At 50.2% G+C, this 22,480-nt stretch overlaps 1 protein-coding gene across 1 annotated transcript in view; it reads right to left on the reverse strand.

The window, feature by feature from the left end:
• ELK3 (ETS transcription factor ELK3) overlaps window positions 1-22,480 on the reverse strand; it is a 62,865-nt gene that overhangs the window by 9,367 nt on the left and 31,018 nt on the right. Inside the window, exon 3 of the mRNA XM_057740472.1 lies at window positions 6,100-6,882. Coding sequence (XP_057596455.1) covers window positions 6,100-6,882 — 783 coding nt within the window. The remainder of the gene's footprint in view (window positions 1-6,099; window positions 6,883-22,480) is intronic.

Below are 22,480 nucleotides of genomic sequence, written 5' to 3' on the forward strand. Positions count from 1 at the left end.
GCCCAAACTGGTTTTGTAACCGTTCCCCACACTCCCTGACACCTCCACACCCATCACCAAGTCCTGCTGGTGGCAGTCCCTATAGATCCTCATTGTCTTTCACCTGGAATTTTATGGTCATATCTTAACTGCTTCCAGCCTCACCCCTCGCTAATCCACGTCATCAGGATGATTTCTAAAACACCATCCTCACTATTTCACTCAGGCTGCATCTCCCACCACTTCCTTTACCTTTGGAATGTATCCTCCCCTCTTCCTGAACTACTGTGCTGCCCTAATGCACAAAGCTATTTCACATCTTTGTGCTTTGACTCAAGCTGTTCCTCTGCCTACAATGCCCTCTAAACCCCATTTGCCAGATAAATCACTACTGATTCTTTTAACACCCTGCACAAGTGTGATCACCCCTTCCACGAAGCCCTTCAACACCCTTCCCCATCCCCAACAAAGTTAATAGCTTCTTCCTTAGTATTCCTTTTATACCTGAGAATTCCGTTTGTACTGTGCCCGGGATACTATATTAACAAACTTAAGATAAGTTACGAGCTCCCTCCCCACTAACGGGGGCTGTCTAATTCATGTTCCCACCCCCAGCCCGAAGCAAAGCTCGTGACGCATGACAGGTGTGCAATCCATGTTGGCTCTTTCCCCCTTCTGTTCCTAAGGTACTTCTCTGCACGGTATGCTTTGCTCTTGTCATGTGCTGTCTTGTCCATGTGTATGCCATGTCATGGCCAGGTCCTAAGGTCATAAAAATAAGCACCTGTACTTTGGGTGTCCTTCCTGTGATTTGAAAATAATGCTCAATAATTACTTGTTGACAGATTCTAATAGGAATTTTTGTTTCTCTTGATTTACACCTTCAGCAGCTATTAATTTCCCATCAAAACAAGTCTAAATTCCTCAATGAGTTCCCAGGGCCCTCTGTAATTTCACAGCACCCTAAATTATATACTGCCCTTATTCTTTACCTACTGGGCAGCAAGCTTATAAGCTCGTGAGAACAGGCACTGTGTCTGTCTTGCTCACCTCTGTATCTCCAGGCGCCTAGCTGATGGCTGGGCAGCTTGTAGCAACAAACATCTCTGATCTTAATCTCCCATGGATGCCAACTGAATCTAGGACAATGCCATTTTGTGGTTAAAAAAATCCTCAAAAGGTGACAATGAACCTCTGGAAACTCCTAGAGTTATCTGAATTCAAATAAAAACATGGTTTTAAGAACTTGCAAAAAGTAGAGTCACACAGAAGTTCGTGTAGCACTGAATGTGCTGATCTGAAGGAAAAGAGGACAAAGAAGAGAATTCTCTATTGGTCAAGGGTAGCTATGGTAAGAGGGGGAAAAACAGAGTAAGGGTAGAACTGGGGAGGACTCAGTTAATCCATGAAGTAACTACAAAAAAAGACGGGCCCCAGGGTGGAAAGAGGGAGACAGCTCTCATGGTTTGTTCATCCTAGGCAGACTAGAGCTGGGAGGAGCAGGAACCTTCAGCTGGAGTGTCAAGTCACACAAGTCTACCAATGAGAGAGCTCCTATGAGGACTCCATCTCCTGTAGGGCCAGTATGGAGAAAGCTGTAGGCTGAGCTGGGGCGGTGTTATAGAGTGGGATAGAGGCGAAAAAAACCCAAACTTTTTTCCTTTTGTGATCATGGCAAAAGAGACAGTAAGATGAGAAGCCACCCCAGAGCTGAGGCAGGATGCAGTTCACCCTGATGACTCCTCACTACACATACCCATTTTACTCCCAGTTCCCAACTTATGATTTGGGCTCACGGTTGTCACATCCACCAGTACATGCAGGAAGGTTTTTAGCATTTCAGTCCTCAGCAAGCTGTCTCTACTCAATTAGTGTTAGTCCAAGGCCGTTGCTAATAAAACAGCCCGGGACATGCATGCTCAGACTCTCATGGCAAGTTCAAGCCCTGGTGCCCACACATATCTGAGTTCAACATCTTAGACATCACGTGTGAGATGAGCAGAGGTCTTGGGCTAAATGGGGGACATGCAATAAGCCAACCTCCAATTCTGAACTAACTTTACACTGGTAAGAAAGGCCGAGGGAGAGACTAAGCAAAAAAGGCAAATGGAAGAAAGAGGGACAAATGACACCCAGGTGCAGAAGATATAGACGATTGGGACTTCCCTGATGGTCCAATGGTAAAAAATCCGCTTTCCAATGCAGGGGACGCAGGTTTGATCCCTGGTTGGGGAACTAAGATCCCACATGCCACGGGGTAACTAAGCCCTCGCACCACAACTACTGGGCTTGCGGGCCTCAACTAGAGAGCCTGCATGCCACAAACTACAGAGCCCATGTGCTCCAGAACTCCTGTGCCACAACTAAAGAGAAGCCCAAGTGCTGCAACGAAGAGCCTGCATGCCACGACGTAAAGACCCCACATGCCTCAACGAAGATCCCGTGTGCCTGCAACTAAGACCTGACACAGCCATACATAAATAAATTCCATGTTGTTAAAAATAAAAAGATACAGAGAATCAGAAGTTCCAGCTGGTACCACTCGTGCTTCCATGGTGCCTGGCCGGGAACCAAGAGGGTTTCACGTTCTGGCTCCTTCCCCCCCACCCTCGTCTCAATTTCTTTAGCTCATGCCATCAGAGATAACATTCTTGCTTTTCTAACAAGCGTCCAACGTGACCTCAGTGGTCGAGCTCCAACTCCCTCACTCCCTGGTACCCAGCTGGCTTTTGTAGTCTCATTTTTTTCATTTCCTCATAGTCCATGCTGGGGGGCATCTCTGGGTGAGCATCATGTCTGTCTACATCAGTAATCTTGGTTTCTTAAATACTCACACGCGTAATCTCAACCGCACTTCGTACAGATCCCAGCAGATGCACCACAGTATTCTTGATGGGAGTGAAGGTTATGACGTTGGGAGAGTGGCAGAATGCTGATTTTTCATGCCCACCATGTTGTAGATTGAAATTTCGAGTCTGAATTTGGGCCTCCTCGAGGTATGTGGTTTAAGAAGGTCCTTGGAGAGAACTGTAGCCACATGACCCTAAGCACGCCAAGACATGCTTAATCCTACCCTTCTTCCTGCCATGCTTCTAGCTGAAACCACCTGAGAGTTATTCTTGGAGTAAATGAATAAATAAAATATAAATCATCCTTAGAATAAATGCAAGTTCTTGCCAACTTCATTTTCAGGGTATCAAGTTATTACAGCACAGTTTTATCTCTTTTAAAGCGAGCCGTGAAGAAAGTTGATAGCAGGCGCCCGCAGGTAACCAAACGTTTCTGGGCACACACTGCACTCCCCACAGAAAGTGGAGTTTCTGGGACAGAGAGTGCTAAGGTAGGAGGGAAACCATTGAGCTGCGGGACTGAGACACCACTGCTGCCTGAGAGAAACGCCCCAAGCCCCCTCCGGTGGAGAGGAACCACCCAGAGTTGACCTGGGAGCAACGGGGAGTCTTTTGCTCCTGTCCCTGGGGGCGGTTTCAGGGAGATGACATCCTTGGCTGCGGCCCCGTGGACTTCAGCAGAACTGCCGAGAGCGCACAGGCTGTGTCTGAGTGTCCACTGGAGAGAGAACCGTGGGGGCTGGTGGGGTAGTTTCTGGGACACCTGAAACAGCTCCTGCTCTCCAGGACGCTGAGGGTCCAAATCCTACACTGACTCAAGGCTTCTCAAGTCAAGATAAAACTACTTGACTCTCCTGTCTGCTCTCAGAGAACCCACCTGAGTGAACACCCTAGTCCTGCCCTTTCTCTGCTCTCTCTGGTTCCTCCCTCCTGACCTCTCCCTCCCTGTCAGCCATGTTTGGCCGGCAGGTGCAGAGCTGACCCATCTTCCAAAGGCAGCCTTTGACTCCTTTAGTTCTGAATGGCTTCAGACACTACCTAACCCCCAACATCACCCCCAACACTTAATCCAAAGGCTCTGCCTGGGTCCAGGCCCCCACTTCCACTCCCCTTTCCTAGGTCCAGACCCTGCCCTGTGCCTGTCTCCCCTCAGGAAGCCCCCTCCCCTGTCTTGGACTTCATGGCGCTCACAGGTCGAGGACCAGCCCTCTCACCTCCCTGAGGCACCGGTCCCCTGTTAAACATCCGGCTTCCCTGAGCCTGCTGTTAGGGCGTTCTAGTAGATTCCATCTCCCAGTCCTGAGCTTTGCGCCCATTCCTTCACATCCATCCTCCACCCCTATCTGGTGTCAAGGTCCCCTCTCCCCTCAGCCCAGCCACCCATCCTCAGCCCCTCTGCATGGAGCCGCCCTAAATTCACTGTTCGGGTCCAAAACCACAGCGTTAGCCCGAGCTGCTCTCCTCCGACACGACTTGAGGGCTGGGACATGTTCAGGTACCGGCTCACCGAGAAAGCAGAGACTGAAATCAGAGCCGGCCTGGGCCAGGCTCTAGACGTCTCTACAGTGCACGGCTGGGGACACAGGAGGCCGGGGAGGAGACCCTTAGGTTGTCCACCCCGGCCTCGCTTCTCCAGTTACTTCTCTGAGCTACAGCGGAAGCCACTGTGTCTGAGCCATTTACTCAGCACTGCTTAGTCACTGGACAGTTTGCTTGGTTAGGCAGTGCCCCATGTAAGAGCACACGTGCTCATTCTGCCCTGTAACCGAGCGCCTAGCCCTCCCCTCCGCGGCAGCACACTCGTCACCACCAGCCCACAAGCCGAGCTGACACGAAATCCCTGGGCCACGATCATATGGGAGAAGCCATGGAGAGGAAAATGCCAGGAGCTGCTTTCAGCTGTCTGCAGACTCCAAAGACAGCTCATGATTAGGGACAAGTGGGCATTTTCCCAGTGCACGTGCCGAGAGCGTTTTACTTAAAGAGCATGGATTCTGGAGCCGACTAACCGGGTTCAAGTTCACCTCTATGGCCTATTAGCTGTGTGACCTTGGATGAGTTACTTTACCTCTGTGCCTCATTTACCTCTACTGGAAGAATAGGCAATAATAGTATCTCCTTCACGGGCCTGTGATGACAGATAACTGAGATGGTGCCTGAATGGTGTTTAGAACAGTGCCTGGCACAGATGAAAAGCTCAATTATGCTGCCACTCATGATGTGACAGCAAGGACACCCACGGCAATGGGTACAGAGGTGGGGGACAGAGAGCTCCTACCCACCTCAAGCATGTCCCCACTCTGGTGCCACAAAGCCACATGATACTAAAACCTGCCGGTTGTAGCCAGCTCTCTTCATACTTACTCCTCACAGCCATCCATTGCACAGGTGTGGGAACAGGCTCAGAGAGCAAGTACCGCAGTCACATGTCTACCCAGCAGTGCAGCCAGGAACCGAATCCAGGTCTGCGACCCCAAAGCCAATGCACTTAACCTCCGCCACTGAAATGCATCCAGTCTTCCAGAGGAAGCAGAAATAGGTTTACCAGTACCTGCTCTGCCTTTGCCCTACTGCTGCCAGCTGGACAAAAGTGAGCATCTGAATACTGAATTCAGAGGAAAAGCCTACCTTCATGTTGGAGCTAACAGCACTGAAGACTCTTCTTGCTCTACAAGCCTGCTTTCCTCTCCCGTGTGCTGTGGGCCTGGGCCTTCTCAGACTAGCACTGTTTTTACTGAAGTATCTTTCTCACCGTTTGACGTGGCCCCTGCATTTCTTATTATGATGAGACTATAGGACAAGCCAGCTCCCCACTGACAATCGCAATGGCCGTATTGGTTAGCATCTATTTTCTTATTAACATAAAACAAATGACTACTTATCAAGGGCCCCCGAGAGAGGAGGCTGCCATAGAATTTTCATAAAGCCCAAGTGCCTTCTGAAATGTCAGTGGCCTGCTCAGCTTTCCCTAGGAAATCACTGTTCGGATCTCCTTTGACGGCCAGTACGCATATCCCATCTTACAATCGCTTTAGGCCCCTAAAAGCCAGAAACCAATCAAGCATCCTGCTATAGCCAACACCCTAACCCTTTTCTCTTGTGTATACCTCCGTCTGGGCACGGAAAAGTAATTTCCCTGCACAATGACACAGTGATTTTGCTACAGGGGCCCTAGGATTATCCTTTGAAGGGCAGAAGGAGGTCACTTCAGTTGTTCTTCTGCTAAGCCACTGAGTCTGGGTGTGGTGAGGATGCTGGGGACGGCGCTTACCTGGGCGGTGAAGAAGGCTGGGGTGAGGGATCCCGAGGGAAGGGCTGGGCTGTTGAGGGCGATGGAGCCAATGTCGGTGCCGGAGAGCACCAGCGGGGGCGCAGAGATTTCCAAGCCTTTGGGTTTTTTGGCCTTTGGGGGAAGCGATGGAGACCTGGTCTTGGAGCCCGATGACAGGTTCAAGGGCTCTAGGGAATCCGAGTCATGGCAGGCGGCCTCCAGGAAGAGGCTTCTGTGTTCGGAAGGGAGGGGTGAGTTGGGGGACAGGGATGGGGACCGAGATGAGGAGGGTGAGGCGGACGAGATGCTGGCAGCGGCGTTTGGCAGCATTAAAGAGGAGATCTTGGCGGAGACGGACGAGGCCAGGAAGGCCTCCGACGTGGAGGGCAGGGACACCACAGGCCTGCTGACGTGCTTGTCGGTTTTGTTGGTCACAAACCTGATGACAGTCCTGACTTCTTCCACGGGAGGGCTGTCTTCCGGCTGCTCCTCCAGCTTCTCCGTCTTGATGGCCTTGAGGGACTCGGGTGGGTTCTGCAGGGAGTTGATGGTGAAGGACGAGTACAGGCCCGAGTGAATATACTCGTTGCGGCTGGCGCTCTTGAGGGCGGACAGGCCATGTCTGTGTGCCTCGCGGCCCTCGGGCGGCGCCTTGCACTCGCTGTCCTGCAGCAAAAGGCTCTCCCGGCTGATCTCCACTGTGTGAGGGTCCATTTTCAGTATCTCCGGGAAAGAGACAAATTTGTACACAAACTTCTGCCCGATCACCTTCTTGATGATGTTCTGTGAACACAGAAGCAGACATGGAAAGGATGAGTGCATCAGAGCAACTGGTAACAGGGTCACTCTCGTGGGGGATTTTGCTGGCAGAAGCACCGAAAGAGTCCTGATGACATATCTCGGCTAAAGGGTAGCAGAAAGAGGACTAAAGCTGAGGGCAGAAGAACTTGATCTGCATTCCAGTTCTGCTAATTACAAATGGTGTGATCTTTGGCAAACTGATGGTCATTTTTAGTTTCCTCATCTGTGAAGTGCGGATTATTATACCTAAGAATATAACAGTGGTCAGTTATTAAGCACTTACTGTGTCACTGGCATTGTTCATGCATTAGCTCATATAATCTGTACAGCAATCCTAAGAGAAAGGGATTATTCAACTCCCATTTTAAACCTTAGGAAAATAAGCTAAGAGCGTTTAAATAACCCTCAAAGCCACGTGGTAGGTAAGTGGTAGAGGCAGCGTTTCCTTAACCATAATATAGTATTGTCTTACCTACCTCTGGGACTTGTGAGAATTCAATGAAATAATAATGGGAAAGCATTCTGTAAGTTGGAAAGCATTCTAGAAATATAAGTTATTATCACCAAACACCACAGTGTTTTCTTAAATCGTGTAGCCATTTTTTTTTCCTTCTAAATTTTCTGCCAAGAAAGCCACTGGAGGAAAAAACAAAGTGTCTCCTTGGATGTTTCTGACACTCATACAGTATTTTAAGTTGCTGCTATCTACTTCTGGCTCCCGTCCTCAAACACTAGGATGTAAATGAAAACCAATAATCACTGCAAAAGTTTCCAGGACCCCGCCCCCCCCTCCTTTGGGAGAACAGACTTCATTTTAAAGGCTGTACTGTTCTTGAGGTTTATTAAATCAGAACATTAGCAAATATCTATCAAGGGCTTGCCGGGTCCGAGGTACTCAAGGCAGCCAAAGATGGTCTCCCTCAGGCACAGAGACTAACTAGCAGCACCATCCTGTGGGAAAAGACTTCCTTACAAACTGTTCCTCTTAAAACTTGGGTATGAACGAGGGTAAAAAAAAAAAATCTTTTGGGGCTTTAAAAGCAACTCCTGTTGAGCATCTCCTCTGTCCTGGGTGTTACGCACAAGTGATCCCATTTCATCTCACATGAACCCACTTGTAGGCTGGAAGGTATCATCCTTATGACATAAGCTCAGAGATGGGAAATGAAGTGCTCAAGAACCACAAGATCTATGAATTCTAAAACCTAAGTTTTGTCCCATTTCCACTCAAAGTTGGAGGGAGAGAATCAAAGAGCGCCTTAGTAGAGACGACATTTTAAAATAAGTTCATCTAGGGACTTCCCTGGTTGCACAGTGGTTGAGAACCTGCCTGCCAATGCAGGGGACAGGGGTTCCATCCCTGGTTGAGGAAGATCCCACGTGCCATGGAACAACTAAGCCTGTGCACCACAACTACTGAGCCCAAGTGCCGCAGCTACTGAAGTCCGTGCGCCTAGAGCCTGTGCTCCGCAACAAGAGAAGCCGCTGCAGTGAGAAGCCTGTGCACCGCAACGAAGAGCAGCCCCTGCTCGCCACAACTAAAGAAAGCCTGTGCGCAGCAACGAAGACCCAACACAGCCTAAATAAATAAATATATAAATATTAAAAAAACACAGTATTGCTTTAAAAAAATGTTTATCTAAAATTTAAAAAAGATTGAGATATAACTGACATATAACATTCGTTTCAGGTGTACAACATAATGACCGACATTTGTCTGTATTGCAAACGACCACCACAATGTCTGGTTCGTCAACACACACAAATTTTTTTTTCCCTTGTAATGAGAACTTTTAAGATCCACCCTCTTAGCAACTTTCAAATATATAAGAGGAACTCTAATTAAATTTTGCTGTTCCTCTTGTGATCACTTTGGTGTATAAATATATCATGCTCTTGCCTTCCCTCTCGTTACATTACTTGCCTTTGTCCTCCTTAAATGGATCCTCAAGCCCCGGAAGTGAATTTATCTAGCAGTCAGGAGGGATAGGCATAATTACCAAGCCACTGAGATTTTCAAGGAGGAATTCCTCAGGGCAGGCATCTAAGGGAGGGACCCACGAGGTCCCCATGCAGCACCGGAAATCCCAAACACGCACATCCTGGCGAATCCCTGCTCAGCACCAGCACACAGGAGGTTCAAACCTGAGTACATGAGATTCAAAGCTGAGCAGTTCCAGTGCCCGGCGTCCTGGCCTGCAATTTAACCCACCAAATCCCACTGACTCCACATGACCTCATTTTCACACGCGACACTAACAACACTGAAAACCACTTACAGGAGCTTCAGTGAGGTCTGGTAAACTTAAGAGCTCCACCTGGGCCTAACCGGCAGCCTCTCTGCAGGTGACACACCAGGTCTGGGTAGGCAGCACGCCTGGGAGAAATCGGCTCCCAGCAGGAAAGGGTTAATAAGGGTATTATTGGTGCTGCTTGACCCATAAAACGAAAGCGTGCGTCCGTGGTGTGTTCCCCTGCTAAAATTCCAAGGTATTTTTGTTTCTCACTCATACTATTTTTCTCCCTGGGGGAAGACTTCATTTTATTCTCAGTCAGTTTGAACACTCATCTAAACTAAGTGAATCATTAAAGCCTAAATAATTACATAGAAGAAAAACTGTATGGGCTGAATCCTTTCTTCTGGAAGGTCTTGTAAAAAAATTTTTTTTTTAACAGAACCAACCTTTAATTTTATTATGGGTATTCAGAACATACTGTCTGAGCAGGGATTACATTCACAAACAAACCAAAAAGTCATTTGGGGCTGTGATAAAAATGAGTGGTTGGAAATTGAAAGGCGATCTCAGAGAGCTGGGTCTTGATGTGTTAAAAAGAACATAAGGAGCAACCCACGTGACTATCAACTGAGAAATAAACAAAACAGGGGCTGGTCATAGGGAAGAGCATCATCCAGCCATAAAAGGAGGTGAAGCACTGGCATGAGCTACAGCATGGGTGCACCCTGAATGCATCCTGCTAAGTGAAAGAAGCCAGACACCAAAGGCCACATATTGTGTGACGGACTCTATTTATAATGTACAATGTCCAGAACAGAAATCTGTAGAGACAGAAAGTAGATGAGTCATCTCCTAGGGGATGACTAGGTGGGATGGGGGAACTGAGGGGTGACAGCTGAAAGGTAGGACATTTAGGGGGTGGTAGTGAAAATGCTCTAAAATTGATTGTGGTGGGACTTCCCTGGTGGTGCAGTGGTTAAGAATCCGCCTGCCAATGCAGGGGACAGGGTTCGATCCCTGGTCTGGGAAGATCCCACATGCCACAGAGCAACTAAGCCCGTGTACCACAACTACTGAGCCCGCACGCCTGGAGCCCGTGCTCTGCAACGAGAGAAGCCACCCCAATGAGAAGCCCGAGCACCGCAACAAAGCGTAGCCCCTGCTCGCCACAACTAGAGAAAAGCCCGTGTGCAGCAACAAAGACCCAACGCAGCCAATAAATAAATAAAAGTAAATAAATAAAAATAAAATTCATTGTGGTGATGGATGTACAACTCTAAATACATGCAAAGCCATTGAGTTATATGCCTTAAATGGATGAATTAGATGGTATGTGAATTATACTTCAGTAAAGCTGTTTTTTAAAAAGAGAACATGAGGAATCTTTTCCCCCCCAGCTTTACTGAGATATAATTGACACAAAACATTGTAGAAGTTTAAGGTGTACACTCTGATGATCTGATGCACATATATATCCCAAAATAGTCACCATAAGGTTAGTTAACACATCCTATACCCACGTAATTACCATTTTGTTGTTATGAGAAGATTTAAGGTCTACTCTCTCAGCACCTTTCCTGTATATATTACAGTATTGTTAACTCTAGTCACCACACTGTACATTAGATTCCCTAAATTTATCCATCTTACTGCTAGAAATTGGTGCCCTGTGACCAACATCCCCCCAGTTCCCCACCCCGAGCCCCTGGTAACCATCCATCTACTCTCTGAGTTTCTATGAGTTCAGCTTTTGTGAGGATTCCACACACAAGTGAGCTCATACAGTATTTCTCTTTCTCTGACTGACTTGTTTCACTTAGCACAATGCCCTCAAGGTCCATCCAGAACATAAGGAATTTTAAGAATTTTGGCATGCCTAAAGGGAAGCTGGTGGGACCTTCTGACGGCTGGACGGCAGCTACCAGAACATGCTAAACCCTAATCTGAACAGAAAAAAGGAGACGCTGCATAGGGCACTGAGCTCAGCCGAAAGCGGCAAGGGCCCTTCAGCAGCTGCTGCCTCTGTGAGAAGAGCCGCTTGGACACCAAGAGAGTTTTTTTTTAGGGAAAGACTACCCGGTGATAAGGATGGAGATAACCGAAGGAGCTGACAACCGAAAGGAGAAACAGCTTTTGGAAAGAACGAGGGCGGGTCTTACTTCTCTAGAAACCCATAGGAAAGATGGATTAGATGTGGCTACCTGGGCAATTTGAAATCTCTGCAAGGATGGGAAGGGTGGGGTGCAGGAAGGAGATCAGAGTGTGCAGGCCAGCCATTTGGGAGTCCAACTCCACAGCGGGGTTATCTGCTCACATGCAGGGAGCCAGTGAGGAAGGCTCCACCAGGATGCCCAAGGCCAGAGACCTAGGTGGGCAGGTGGACTCAGAGGAGGTGTGTGCCTGGCAGCTGAACAGACAGCCCCTTCGTATTTGACTTCCAGGGCAGACCCCAGGAGCATATCGGTGGCATGTCTGTTTGAAGATCTCTCTGTAGCATCCAAACGGAGGTTTCCTTGCAAGAGTCTGGCCTATTTAGGGGCTTGCTGAGAAAAAGCACAGTATAGGGGAATAACATTAGGTAGTATTTGCTGACTATGATCTGTCAGGCTGTGTGCTAAGAACTTGGCCACCTTCAAGTCATTTAATCCTCTGAAAGACTGGAACTGTTATATACTCCCATTTTAGAGATGGGCAGACTGAGGCTCAGAGAGTATAAATCCCCCAATCCCACCCCCACATGTACTTGGGCAGTCTGACTCCAGAGTACCTGGCCACAACAGAAGGTGATACAAGACTCGGGCTGACATAGCCCAGGACACAAGAACACTTGGGTATGGGCTCTTATTATGAAAAGTGACAAGGATATTTAGAAGAAGTCTGGTTTTTCCACCCCTTCCTCCCAGACTCACAAGTATTTGTTGTTTACGGTTGCCTGGTAACCTGACAAACGGTGCCTGTGTCCAGTTAGGCTGAGTGACTCTAGTGCGGTTTCAGGGCAACAGTTGCACACATCTGCTTCCCCCCACACGCCGGGGACCAGCCTCTGTTCGTAATTTCCCATCAAATGTGTATTTACAACCAGGGTGGACTCCTGACCTGGCAACCCACATGAGGTTACAGGAGGCAAGGACGGGACTGACTTCAACAAAGGGGAAAGCAACATCCACCCAGCGCACCCCAAGTGGCAGTTCCAACAGAAGTAGAAGCTCAGGTCCCCAAAACACTCCCTCCATCACCCCTGCCCAGTGGGTGTTTTAAGGCTGCAGGAGGCTACAGGGCAAGCAGTCCAGCCGGGGAAGGAATGTGCAAAGGAATCCTTCCTAAGGCACCAGCTCCCTCTGGTCCTGTGAGCGTCTCCGAGGTGACTTCACTCTAACGAGACAGACGATGCTGAGAGAGTGGGCCCCAATTCCATTTCCCTCAGTGCTGCCTGCTGGCCTGACAGGTTCCAGGCTTACCGATGAAATTGGGTGTGTCCGTAGGTATGTTCAAATATGTATCCACACACCCAACTCTGCCTGCTCCTCCCACTGAAGGAGAAGGAGCTTGTGTAAATACTCCCATATAGTGGAGAAGTCAGAACTATTCAGCATAGTGATTTTTTTTTAAATTACATACAATGCAGGGTCACGACGAGATGCTTGTGGAACTGAATTTACCGTCTTCATGTTGATGTTATGAAGGATAATATTAAGTTCACTACATGTTTATTGAATGAAGGACTCTCACTGTGGAGAGAACCAACCAAGGCAGGAAGCCAGAGGCTTCACCCCATGGCAGACACAATTTTCCGTGGCTAATCCCCAGGCTGGTTAAAGCTCGATGTGATGAGTTCCATACGTATACGCGCATGTGTTTTTGCGGGCACTTTTAAGTGGGAACCTCCCAGACAGACATAGAGGGCTTAATGCAAACCCCCACAACCTCACACCTTCTGTGAGAGCTTCATACACTGTGATTCCACGTATCCAAGTCCCCGGCAAATATCTGCTGCGTGTGCCCGCTCTGGCCTGGCACCCCAATTCTGATGCGAGGTCACGCGCGGCGCTTGCCTGTGCTCGGACTTCTTTCCGCAGCTCTCCTTCCTCTGCAGCGCCCTTCTTCCCCTGGGGCTGCTCCTGACCCCAGGAGGAGCTGGGCTCCCCATCAGCAGGGCCGCGGCTCCCTTCATTCTCCACCATTTCAGGGCTCCCAGGAACAGCAGGACCCCCACCCCCCGATTCCACAGTTTTCCTTTCTTGTGCTCAAAACTGAGAAACGTCTGCAGCTCACGACAGACAGCCCGTTCTTTTCTGAACCCCACACTGGCAGCAGGGCTGGGCGACAAGGACAGAGTCATGTCCTTGTTCAGGAGCTCCTTCCTTAAATTCCCACGTGACCTTGTCACAACAGCTGCCACTGGGATGACAAGGAGCGGTTCCGGAGTCACGGTCTGAGGTCAGATGCCACCCCTGTCTCTCATCTGTTGTTTCCTCATCTATAAAATGGGGACCGACCTACCAGTCACCTTGGGACGGACTGTGGAATCCACATAACGTGTAGCAGCACGCCTGATACAGGCACATGGGATAAGCCCACAGTATATACCAGCTCTTAGTATTATTATTTTTACACTCCCATTGAAGCAAAACCAAAACAGAACATAAAAACCACCCTCGATCAGCTCTCATGACAACTGAAGAGTCAAAATTAAACCCTTTAGAAGGCTGTGCTTATTCCCACAGGTCTGGGTGACCGGGGGGCCGTCCAGCAGTCAGAAACACATCTGGTTTACAAACTTCCACCGAGCAGGGGAAACACAATGTTCTATTTAATTGGGTTCAGACAAGAAGTAGACGCAAGGCTTCAGTCTGTCACGCCTCACGCGGCCAGCACGTGACCTCCACGGTGACGAAAACCTCACACGTGCCAACTGATTCAGGACTGAGGGGAGGAGAGGCCTGGCCGCCGAGGGGAGCAGATGCAAGCAACTGCGGCATCCAAGTGTCCTGCTCAGAAGGCGCCCGCAGCTTCGGCAGAGATGCTGCACGTCCCGCCCAACGGCCGACGCAAACACTGACCAGACACCCCGGCCGATCTCACGGTTCTCTGATGCCTCTCAGAGCAGGGGACCCCGGCCCAGGCAGGAGGGAGCGGCCCAGCGCCAGGGCGTCTGCTACGGCTGCGGCTCTCAGGGAGGGCGATGGGGGCCGCTGGCCCCGAGCGCCTGTCCCTGAGATCCCGGGGTGGGGAAGCGGGAAGGATTTATGTGGGGGATGTTCATCTGGCCAGGGAAGATGTGCTACATGAAAGGAACCTGTGGCCAGAAAGGGCACAAGAAAAAAGCAAGCATTTACATGGGCCTGTCACGTGCTGTACACGCACGGCCGCCTTGCAAGATGGGCACTGTGGTCCCATTTTAAAGATGAAGAAGTCGAGGCTCTCGGTTAGAAGTGAGGTTATACCCAATTCCCACCCCACAGGGGTGGGCTAAATACTGGGCGGCCTTACAGTGGAATCCCTCGGAGTTCTTTTAGAGGTCAGTACATTGTTCACATTTTCCTGTGTCTTTAAATTAAAATTAGCGGGGAAAGCAGCATGCCTGGGATGCTTCCGTTACTTTAACAAAATAATTTTATATCTATCAAATAAAAGGAGAAAATCTTGAAAGATGTATAATCAAATTTGGCAGAGGTAGGATTACCATTGATTTGCAATTGTTTTTTGTGTATCTGCATTTTCACATTTAAAAAAAATTATGTTGTTTCATACGCATTGCTTGTCAAATTAAGAGAAAGAAGCAGGCTCTAAAAAGATTAGGCGCCCAAGATCACACAGCTTGTCGCTGGAGGAGCTGAAGTTTGAACCCAGTTCTGTCCAGAGCCAAGACCGAAGGCGTCTCTGTTCCACCACCACACACTCTCCCAGAAAGCAGCTGAGCTGGCTCAGAGGCTGCTGCTTAAGCCAGCCTGCCAGGACCACAGGCTCCACGTTCCAGAGGAATCTCGGGGTAACTGCAGGGAGCCTGGGAAAACCAGCTCCACGCTCAGGAAGCTGGGGCACTTCTAGCTCCTCCTGAGGAAGGCTGGCCTTCCGGAGGCTGTTCTTCAACTACAAACAGAGCTGCCTCTGCCCACCTTCAGGGCAGAGGAGGTGCCTGCTCTGATGGGACCCCCTGCATGAGACACCGGGCACCCAGCGGTCCCACCACAGCAGGATGGACATCAGAAGCCGACCTTTAAATGGGGACACCCAAGAGTGACGGGAAAATAACAGGAAGCTGATGTCCCTCACCAAGCAGCAGAAGGGCTCGGAGGGAGCACAGAGAGCGCCAGGCAACACCTCCCAACATCCACAGACCTGAGCAGAGCTGCTCACACAAGGAGACACGCCCAGAGCCTTGATGGGCCAGATGCGAAGTGCAACCAGCACTGGGATGAACTGACCTGGGTTCGAATCCCAGCTTCACTACCTACTATGACCTTGAAAAGGTATTCAACCTTTGCAGGCTTCAGTGTGCTCACCTCAATTCAATGAATTGGAAACACATTTAATATAAAATGTTGGTATTCTCAAAGCAACATTTTCACATGAATTTAGGACAATGAATTTGAAACAACCTTCAACACACAATAAAGGATGGTGGCATCTTTGAAAAACATACAAATGAAGTTCAGAAGTCACAAGAAGATGTATTAGATAGCTGCCTTCCCAAAATTAGATGTTTAGTTTATTCCTAAAAGGGAGATAATATCTCATAGGGCAGTTTTTTCTAAAAGGCCAATGTATGCCAATGCCTCACTCAGAGAAGTCCTCAAAGTATGAGCTCCCACGCAGTGGAATTTCGCCTAGCAAGCAATGATCTAATTGAATAGCATCCTCATTATATCACAGTGTCTTCGCATTTTATTCTGCCTTCAAGTAATCAAAATGCCTTATATGGGTACTTTGGTTCACAGTTACAGAAGGCTCACGCAGTATCTCACGTAAGCCTCACAGCACTCTGAAACCCATTTCACAGATAAGGATCCAGGGCTCCAAGCTGGGTTCACAACCCAGTTAAGTAGCAAAGGCGAGTCTCCGGGCCCCCAGCTTCGCAGCCAACACCCTGTCTTCAGCTCCTCATTTTGGGTTCCCATCCAGACCATGGTCTGACTCACTCTTTCCCGACACAGAACCTAACTGTCCTCTCTCCAAAGTCAGAACAAGTACTCACTGTAGAAGGCATGCTCAAAGGTCCTCCTCCGTAACAAGCAAACACTGAAGATGGGTTTGTATGCAAAGCTCCCTGCTGGGCTCTGAGCAACAGCAAAGGAAGGGAATCTGGCCTCTGGCCTCATCCTCTAAGTGTCTGACTGCTGCTTGGATGGCAGTGGCAGACCCTGCTTTCTCTCGTCCCTGCCACCTGAACCCGAGGGGACACAGCAGTTAGGCTGGCTGCCCTGGGCTCTGCTAGGAATTTGCTGTGGGCAGGTTTGCCTCACGCCGGCCACCTTGCAGAGCAGCTATGAAAGGCCTCCTGCAACCCCCCTGTGGGCCCGGGGCAGCGCCTGTGCGTTGAGTGGCACTTCCCCCCCCGCAAAATCCACATCCACCCAGAACTTCAAAATGAGACCTTATCTGGAAATAGGGTCTTTGCACGTGTACTCAGCTAAGGATGTCAGGATGGAATCATCCTGGAGTTAGCGTGGGCACTCCATGCAATGACCGATGTCCCTACAAGAAAAGGAAAAATCCAGAGACACACATGGGAAGGCCATGGGAAGACGGGGCGGAGACTGGCAGATGCAGCTACGGGTCAAGAAACCAAGGATTTCTGGGAGCCACCAGAAGCTGGAAAAGGCAAGGAAGGATGTTCCCCTAGAACCCTCAGAGGGAGCACGGCCCTGCTGACACCTCGATTTCAGACTTCTGGCCTCCAGATCTTTTAGAGAGTAGATTTCTATTGTTTTGAGCCACCAACATGTGTGCTAATTTGTTACAGCAGCCCTAGGAAACGTCCTTCTCTTTCTTAACATCTCCGCCCAGCAGGGCGGGGAGGCCTGCCCTGTCCTCTCCAAGAGCTCAGCCTGCCTTCATGCCGTCACATTGCTGAGAGCACTGGGTCTGGTGCAGCCTGGGTTGTCCTGGGTCTAAAGCTGAAGCTTGGAGTGCGCAGATTCACACACACGCGCACTCACACCCACCCGCACTTCCAACTTCTAAGAATAACAGGCTGCCAATAAAGGGCTCCAACTCTGTCTCGGAATTGGCCGGCTCCCGGGGGAGGTTTCCTTGTGGTTTGGGTTGAGATCTCTTTATTCTCTGGCACTGCTAAGCTGCAGGGTGAACCGTCCTTCCAAATTCTCCTGGCCTGGAGGGGGAGGGCTCCTGGCCCTGCTGTCCCGAGGAACTCTGCTACCCCGGGAGCACCCGCCCCACCCGGGGGTCCAGACTGCTCAGGTTAAGGGCATCTTCCCACCCCCTCTGGGCTCGCGGCTGCTTCTCACGGGACCCGGAATCTTGTCTCCCCCGGCTCCCTTTCAACACTCAAGGGTATTTTTATTAAAAGGCCTCTGGAGTGTTAATAAAATAAAATGTATAACTGCTCCCCTATCTCCCCTGCGGGTGGGGGAGCTGCTGACAGTGACCTTGCTTTGAGCGACCTCCTCCAGCGCTGGCAGGCGGCTGGGGATCGGGAACCACAGGTGGTCTGGGAGTAGGTTCTCATCCTGGCTTTGTCGCCAGTTTTCTTGAACATTCACTCCCCCTCTCAGGTCCTCACATACTAAAGGAGGGGCAGGCAGGGCAGGAAGGTGTGTTAGGTCCTTTCCAGCGCCGACGTTCCAAGAGGACGGATTTCCACCTCTGCACGCTTGCATGTTTCTGTGCTCATTCATCCTCCCTCCGCCCTGCGTTCGTGTGGCCCCAGCCCTGCGAAGGTGCTGGGAAAGCCAGCTAGCTCCCCGTCAGTGAGGCAGGGGAACCGCGCAGGGGAGGCATCACCGCGTGCAGGCACCAGCAGGAGGAGGTGAAGCCGAGAGGGGCTGGAGGATGACCTGGGCCCGGCAGGAGAGGCAGAGGGAGAGCCCCGGCAACAATGAGGTCTGGGTGAGGGCGGCGGGGCTGGGGCAGTTGCGGGGGAGGCAGTCGGGTTGGGGCCAGATGGTGAAGGGAGTTTGGAGCCTTTCCTGGAGGCCGCGGGGAGCCAGGCAGGCGCGCAGGCAGAGGGGTGCCGTGCTCCCATCTGGCTTTCTTTAGGAAGCGTCACCTGGACGCGCAGGAAGGGCAGGGTGTTCTGGGACGTCCAGAACCACCACCTCACGTTTTCGCCAGCCGTCTTCCCATTGTCATCTTAAACGACGAACACGGGAGGCTGGGCCCCCTCCCTGTCCGCCCTGGGGCAATAACCAGCACGGTTAGGAAGATGGGATTCAAACTTGAGTTCATGGCTCTGCAACTGTGTGACCCTCCAGCTTCGTAGTCCTGAGCCTGGGCCTTGGGGTCAAGACTCCCAGGCAGAACGCTCTGCTGCTCACCACCGCTTCATCTTGAACCTGTTAGTTAACCTCTTAGAGATTAGTATCCCTTAGAGACTCAGTCGCCCCACCTCTAAAACGGACCCACTGCCGACAGAGCCAACAGGCATTTCACGGGTTAGGAAACCAGTCGCTAAATGTAAAACTATCTAGCACAGGGCCTGGCTCAAGACAGATGCTCCATGCATGTGAGCTTCCCCTCCTTCTGTCACAACCATGGGACAGGAACTGAGATAAACTGTTGCTGGAGCCCAGGCAGGAGGTGGGGAGGAGGCCACTCAGAGGAGCAGCTGGGCCTGGTGGGCGGATGGTGGGTGGTGGGCGGCATGATGTGAACGTTAGGGGTTGTGTCAGTTTGTCTACACAACCACTAAATTTTCCTGCAGCTAGCATCGCAGAAGCGGGAAGGCTCATGCCTGCGATCCGGTGCGGGCTCGGGCAACAGCCTGACGTCAGTGGATCTGGCCGGGCTGCCGCGCACAGCAGCCTCATCAACACAGGGCTGAAGTTACTCCCAAGACTCTGGGTGTTTCTTAGCAACGGCCCTATTTGGGGGAACACTGAGTGCCACAGGAAAGCTGGCTTGGAAGCATGTGCAAGACAGGAGGCACCCCCAGTCAACACGCAGGGTCCCCCATGCTGCCTGGCTCCCCCACGCCAGCTGCTCTCGCCCAGTGCAATGCGGCCGGGCTAGAAGCCCTCCACGAGGCCATCAGCTACCCCACGGGTCTCCAGCAGCATCCAGGACCAAAAGCTTGCAGAGAGGCCCCGGTCACCCCCTCGGCCCCCAGGCAAAGCCCAGTTGCCATCTGTTGTACTTCAAGCCATCCAAGCAGCTGACAGGACACGAAAGAAAAAAAAGACACCCAACAAAACACACCAGGCCCTCAACACTCAGCACAGAGGGCCCCTTTGAGATACAAAAGACCCCCAAATGGAGTCCAGGATAGATGGGTCTTCTGTGGAATGTCACAACAAAGGTGTTCTAGAAAGTTCCAAGATACAAATGCTTGCTGGACCTTTGTTCTTTCTCCACACTGACAGACAATACATCATACTGTCGTCACAAAATTTATTTGGGAAAATTAAAGAATTCTGCCAGGGCCGGGTTTCTTGGTGCAGGCAGTTGAGCTCAGATATGTATTATTAATACGAACATTTTCCTGTCGTGATGCACACCCAATTTAAAATGAATTATCCAATTATGTTAAGAAGGTGATGCATTCTGCTTCCAGGAATATGTTGCCAGTGACTCTGCACTGACTGTTCTCCCCTAAAACCCTTCCAATTAAGTAAAGACCGCTCGGCACATCGTGAGGATGAGCCGGGAGGTTGCCGTGGAGACGGGAGGAGTTTTCATCATATCACCATTTCAATCTCCTGATGAGAAGGGAGCTGGCAAAGCTTTCAGCCTCCCCCTGGGATGAATGTTCACCGCCAACAACAACAAGGACAAAAGCTCTGTTGGACAGAAAAGGATGAAGGATTGTGTAAGCTTCCAGGTCTCCTTCTGCAGCAACAGAGTCGTGGCTTGGGCTCCCTTGAGCAGAAGTCGGCTGGTGTTTGCAAGAGGCAGACGCCACCATTTCCCTTCTCTCCCCCGACCCTTCCCAGGCAGTTCTAGAGGGAGGACGTGCAGACCTGATGCTGAAGGTGTGACAGTGCCAGCTTAGCCAGAAGAAAGCAATCGATTTGTGCTAACCAGCCAAAAAGATCAGGGCTGTGGGTCGGACTGTGACACCATCAGTGTCACAAAGAGTAAGAGGAGACAAAGACTTTTATTTCTAAAATGCAAACCTGACCACGGTACTCTCTTGCTGACAGCCCTGTACTGGCTTCTCTGTTGCCCTCACCATCAAGTTCCAACTCTTCAGCACGACTCTCTCTATCCTCCATTTGCTGCTCACTCTTCCAGCCTCATCCTTCCCTCATGCCCTAAATAAACACTCAAACTCTTTCACACCTCCCAGCACGTTGTCCCCTTTCTCAGTATGTCCCTTCCCAACTTTTGTCAGCCTGGTAAATGCATGTTTATTCCTCAAGACCCGGATCAGATGTCTTGATCTCTGGCAGCTCTGTCTCTGCCTTTACTTCCCTCCCCATCTCTCCTGGAAGATAGAGGCTGGAATCATGGCCAAGCTGGCACTTTACAAGATGCCGCTAGTATAGTTTGTTTGCACGTTTGTCTCCCCAACCAGCTGCTAAGCCACGCAAGGGGGGCGGTGGGATGTTTTCAAAGGAATGACTGAACCACAGAAGAAAAGGCAGAGGTGAAGGAAAGGGGCCACGTCAGCTGGAGACAGAGGTACAGGCGTATCTCAGAGATGCTGCAGGTTCGGTTCCAGATCACTGCAATAAAGCCACTAGCACAATAAAGCAACTGTCGCAGTAAAGTGAGTCACAAATGTTTTGGTTTCACAGTACATATAAACGTTATGTTTACACTAGAGTGTAGTCTATTAAGTGTGCACTAGCATCATGTCTAAAAAAACCGATGTACATACCTTAATTTAAAAATATTGATTAAAAAATGCTAACCATCATCTGAGCCTTCAGCAAGTCAATCTCTTTGCAACAGTAACATCAAAGATCACGGATCAGGATTCCCTGGCGGTCCAGTGGTTAGGACTCAGCGCTTTCGCTGCCAAGGGCTGGGTTCAATCCCTGGTCAGGGAACTAAGATCCCACAAGCTAAGCGGTGCAGCCAAAAAAAAAAAAAGATCACTGATCCAGATCACTATAACAAACATAATACTAATGAAAAAGTTTGAAATACTGTGAAATGATCAGACTTGCTCCACACACGGTTACCACAAACTTTCAATTTGTAAAAAATGCTGTATCTGCAAAACATAATAAAACGAGGTATTCCTTCATAATTAAAAACCACCCAGAAGTTGTTCAAGAAGAGAAGAAGTGCTGTGAATCCCAGCCATTCATGCCCCACGGCCGTCACACTTGGGTCCGTGGGAGCAGGCAGTCATCGGGGCCAGTGACAGGTGCGCACGGGGCACAGAGCCCTCTCCTCCCCACCCAGGACAAGAGGTTTAAAAACCAAGCCTGCCTTTATGTTACTAAGAGTTGTTAAACTTTTTAATAAATAAAATCTCTGTAAGAGATCCTTATTATTACATCAGGCTATGAAAGCACCTTCTGGAAGACTCCGTTTAAAACTAACAAGGGGAAAAAAAAAACCTACCCCAAAGTGCAAGCTGCCAGAACGACAGTGAACCAACCCATCTCTGAGGGTTCACAGCAAGACTGAGGGAAACAAGCTGTTTGGTAGAGGGTGACAGTGAAATACCCAGGCACGAACTAAACGTCCCCTTTGGGTCTCTGTCAGCTCCGGTTTCTGCCCTTCCAGGGCTCAGACACAGACGTCTTCCCTTTACCTGCATGTTTCCAAGCTGAACAAGGGCCTCCAGTCCACGTCTAGGGAATAAAATATGCTGTGTCCCAGTCTGGGCACCACTCCTTTCTTGCAGTTCAAGTTGGGTCTGTCCAGCTGCCTCTTCCAAAGCTCTGAGGGGGCAGTGGGTCCTTGGCAGTGCTTGGCTGCAAAACCCTGCTTCCCCAGCCTCACGCAGGAGGCACGGGCAAGCCACAGGAACACAGGCAGAGTAAGGAGCCTCAGAGGCCAAGGCCAGACCTTAGCCACTGCTAATCCAGGACTGGGGCCACGGGGGTCCGTCGGCTTTTCTTCCAACCTATGTCATGCATTAAACTCCTTTGCTGAGCAGGGAACCGCTGAATTTCCAAAGACTCTGAAACCCTCTAAGGCAGGACTCACCTTCTCGACCTCTGCTTCCACCCCAGGGGCCCCAGCACAGCGCCTGGCCCACGGTG

Source organism: Hippopotamus amphibius, chromosome 7 (genome assembly GCF_030028045.1).
Source record: "Hippopotamus amphibius kiboko isolate mHipAmp2 chromosome 7, mHipAmp2.hap2, whole genome shotgun sequence".
Classification (NCBI taxonomy): domain Eukaryota; kingdom Metazoa; phylum Chordata; class Mammalia; order Artiodactyla; family Hippopotamidae; genus Hippopotamus; species Hippopotamus amphibius.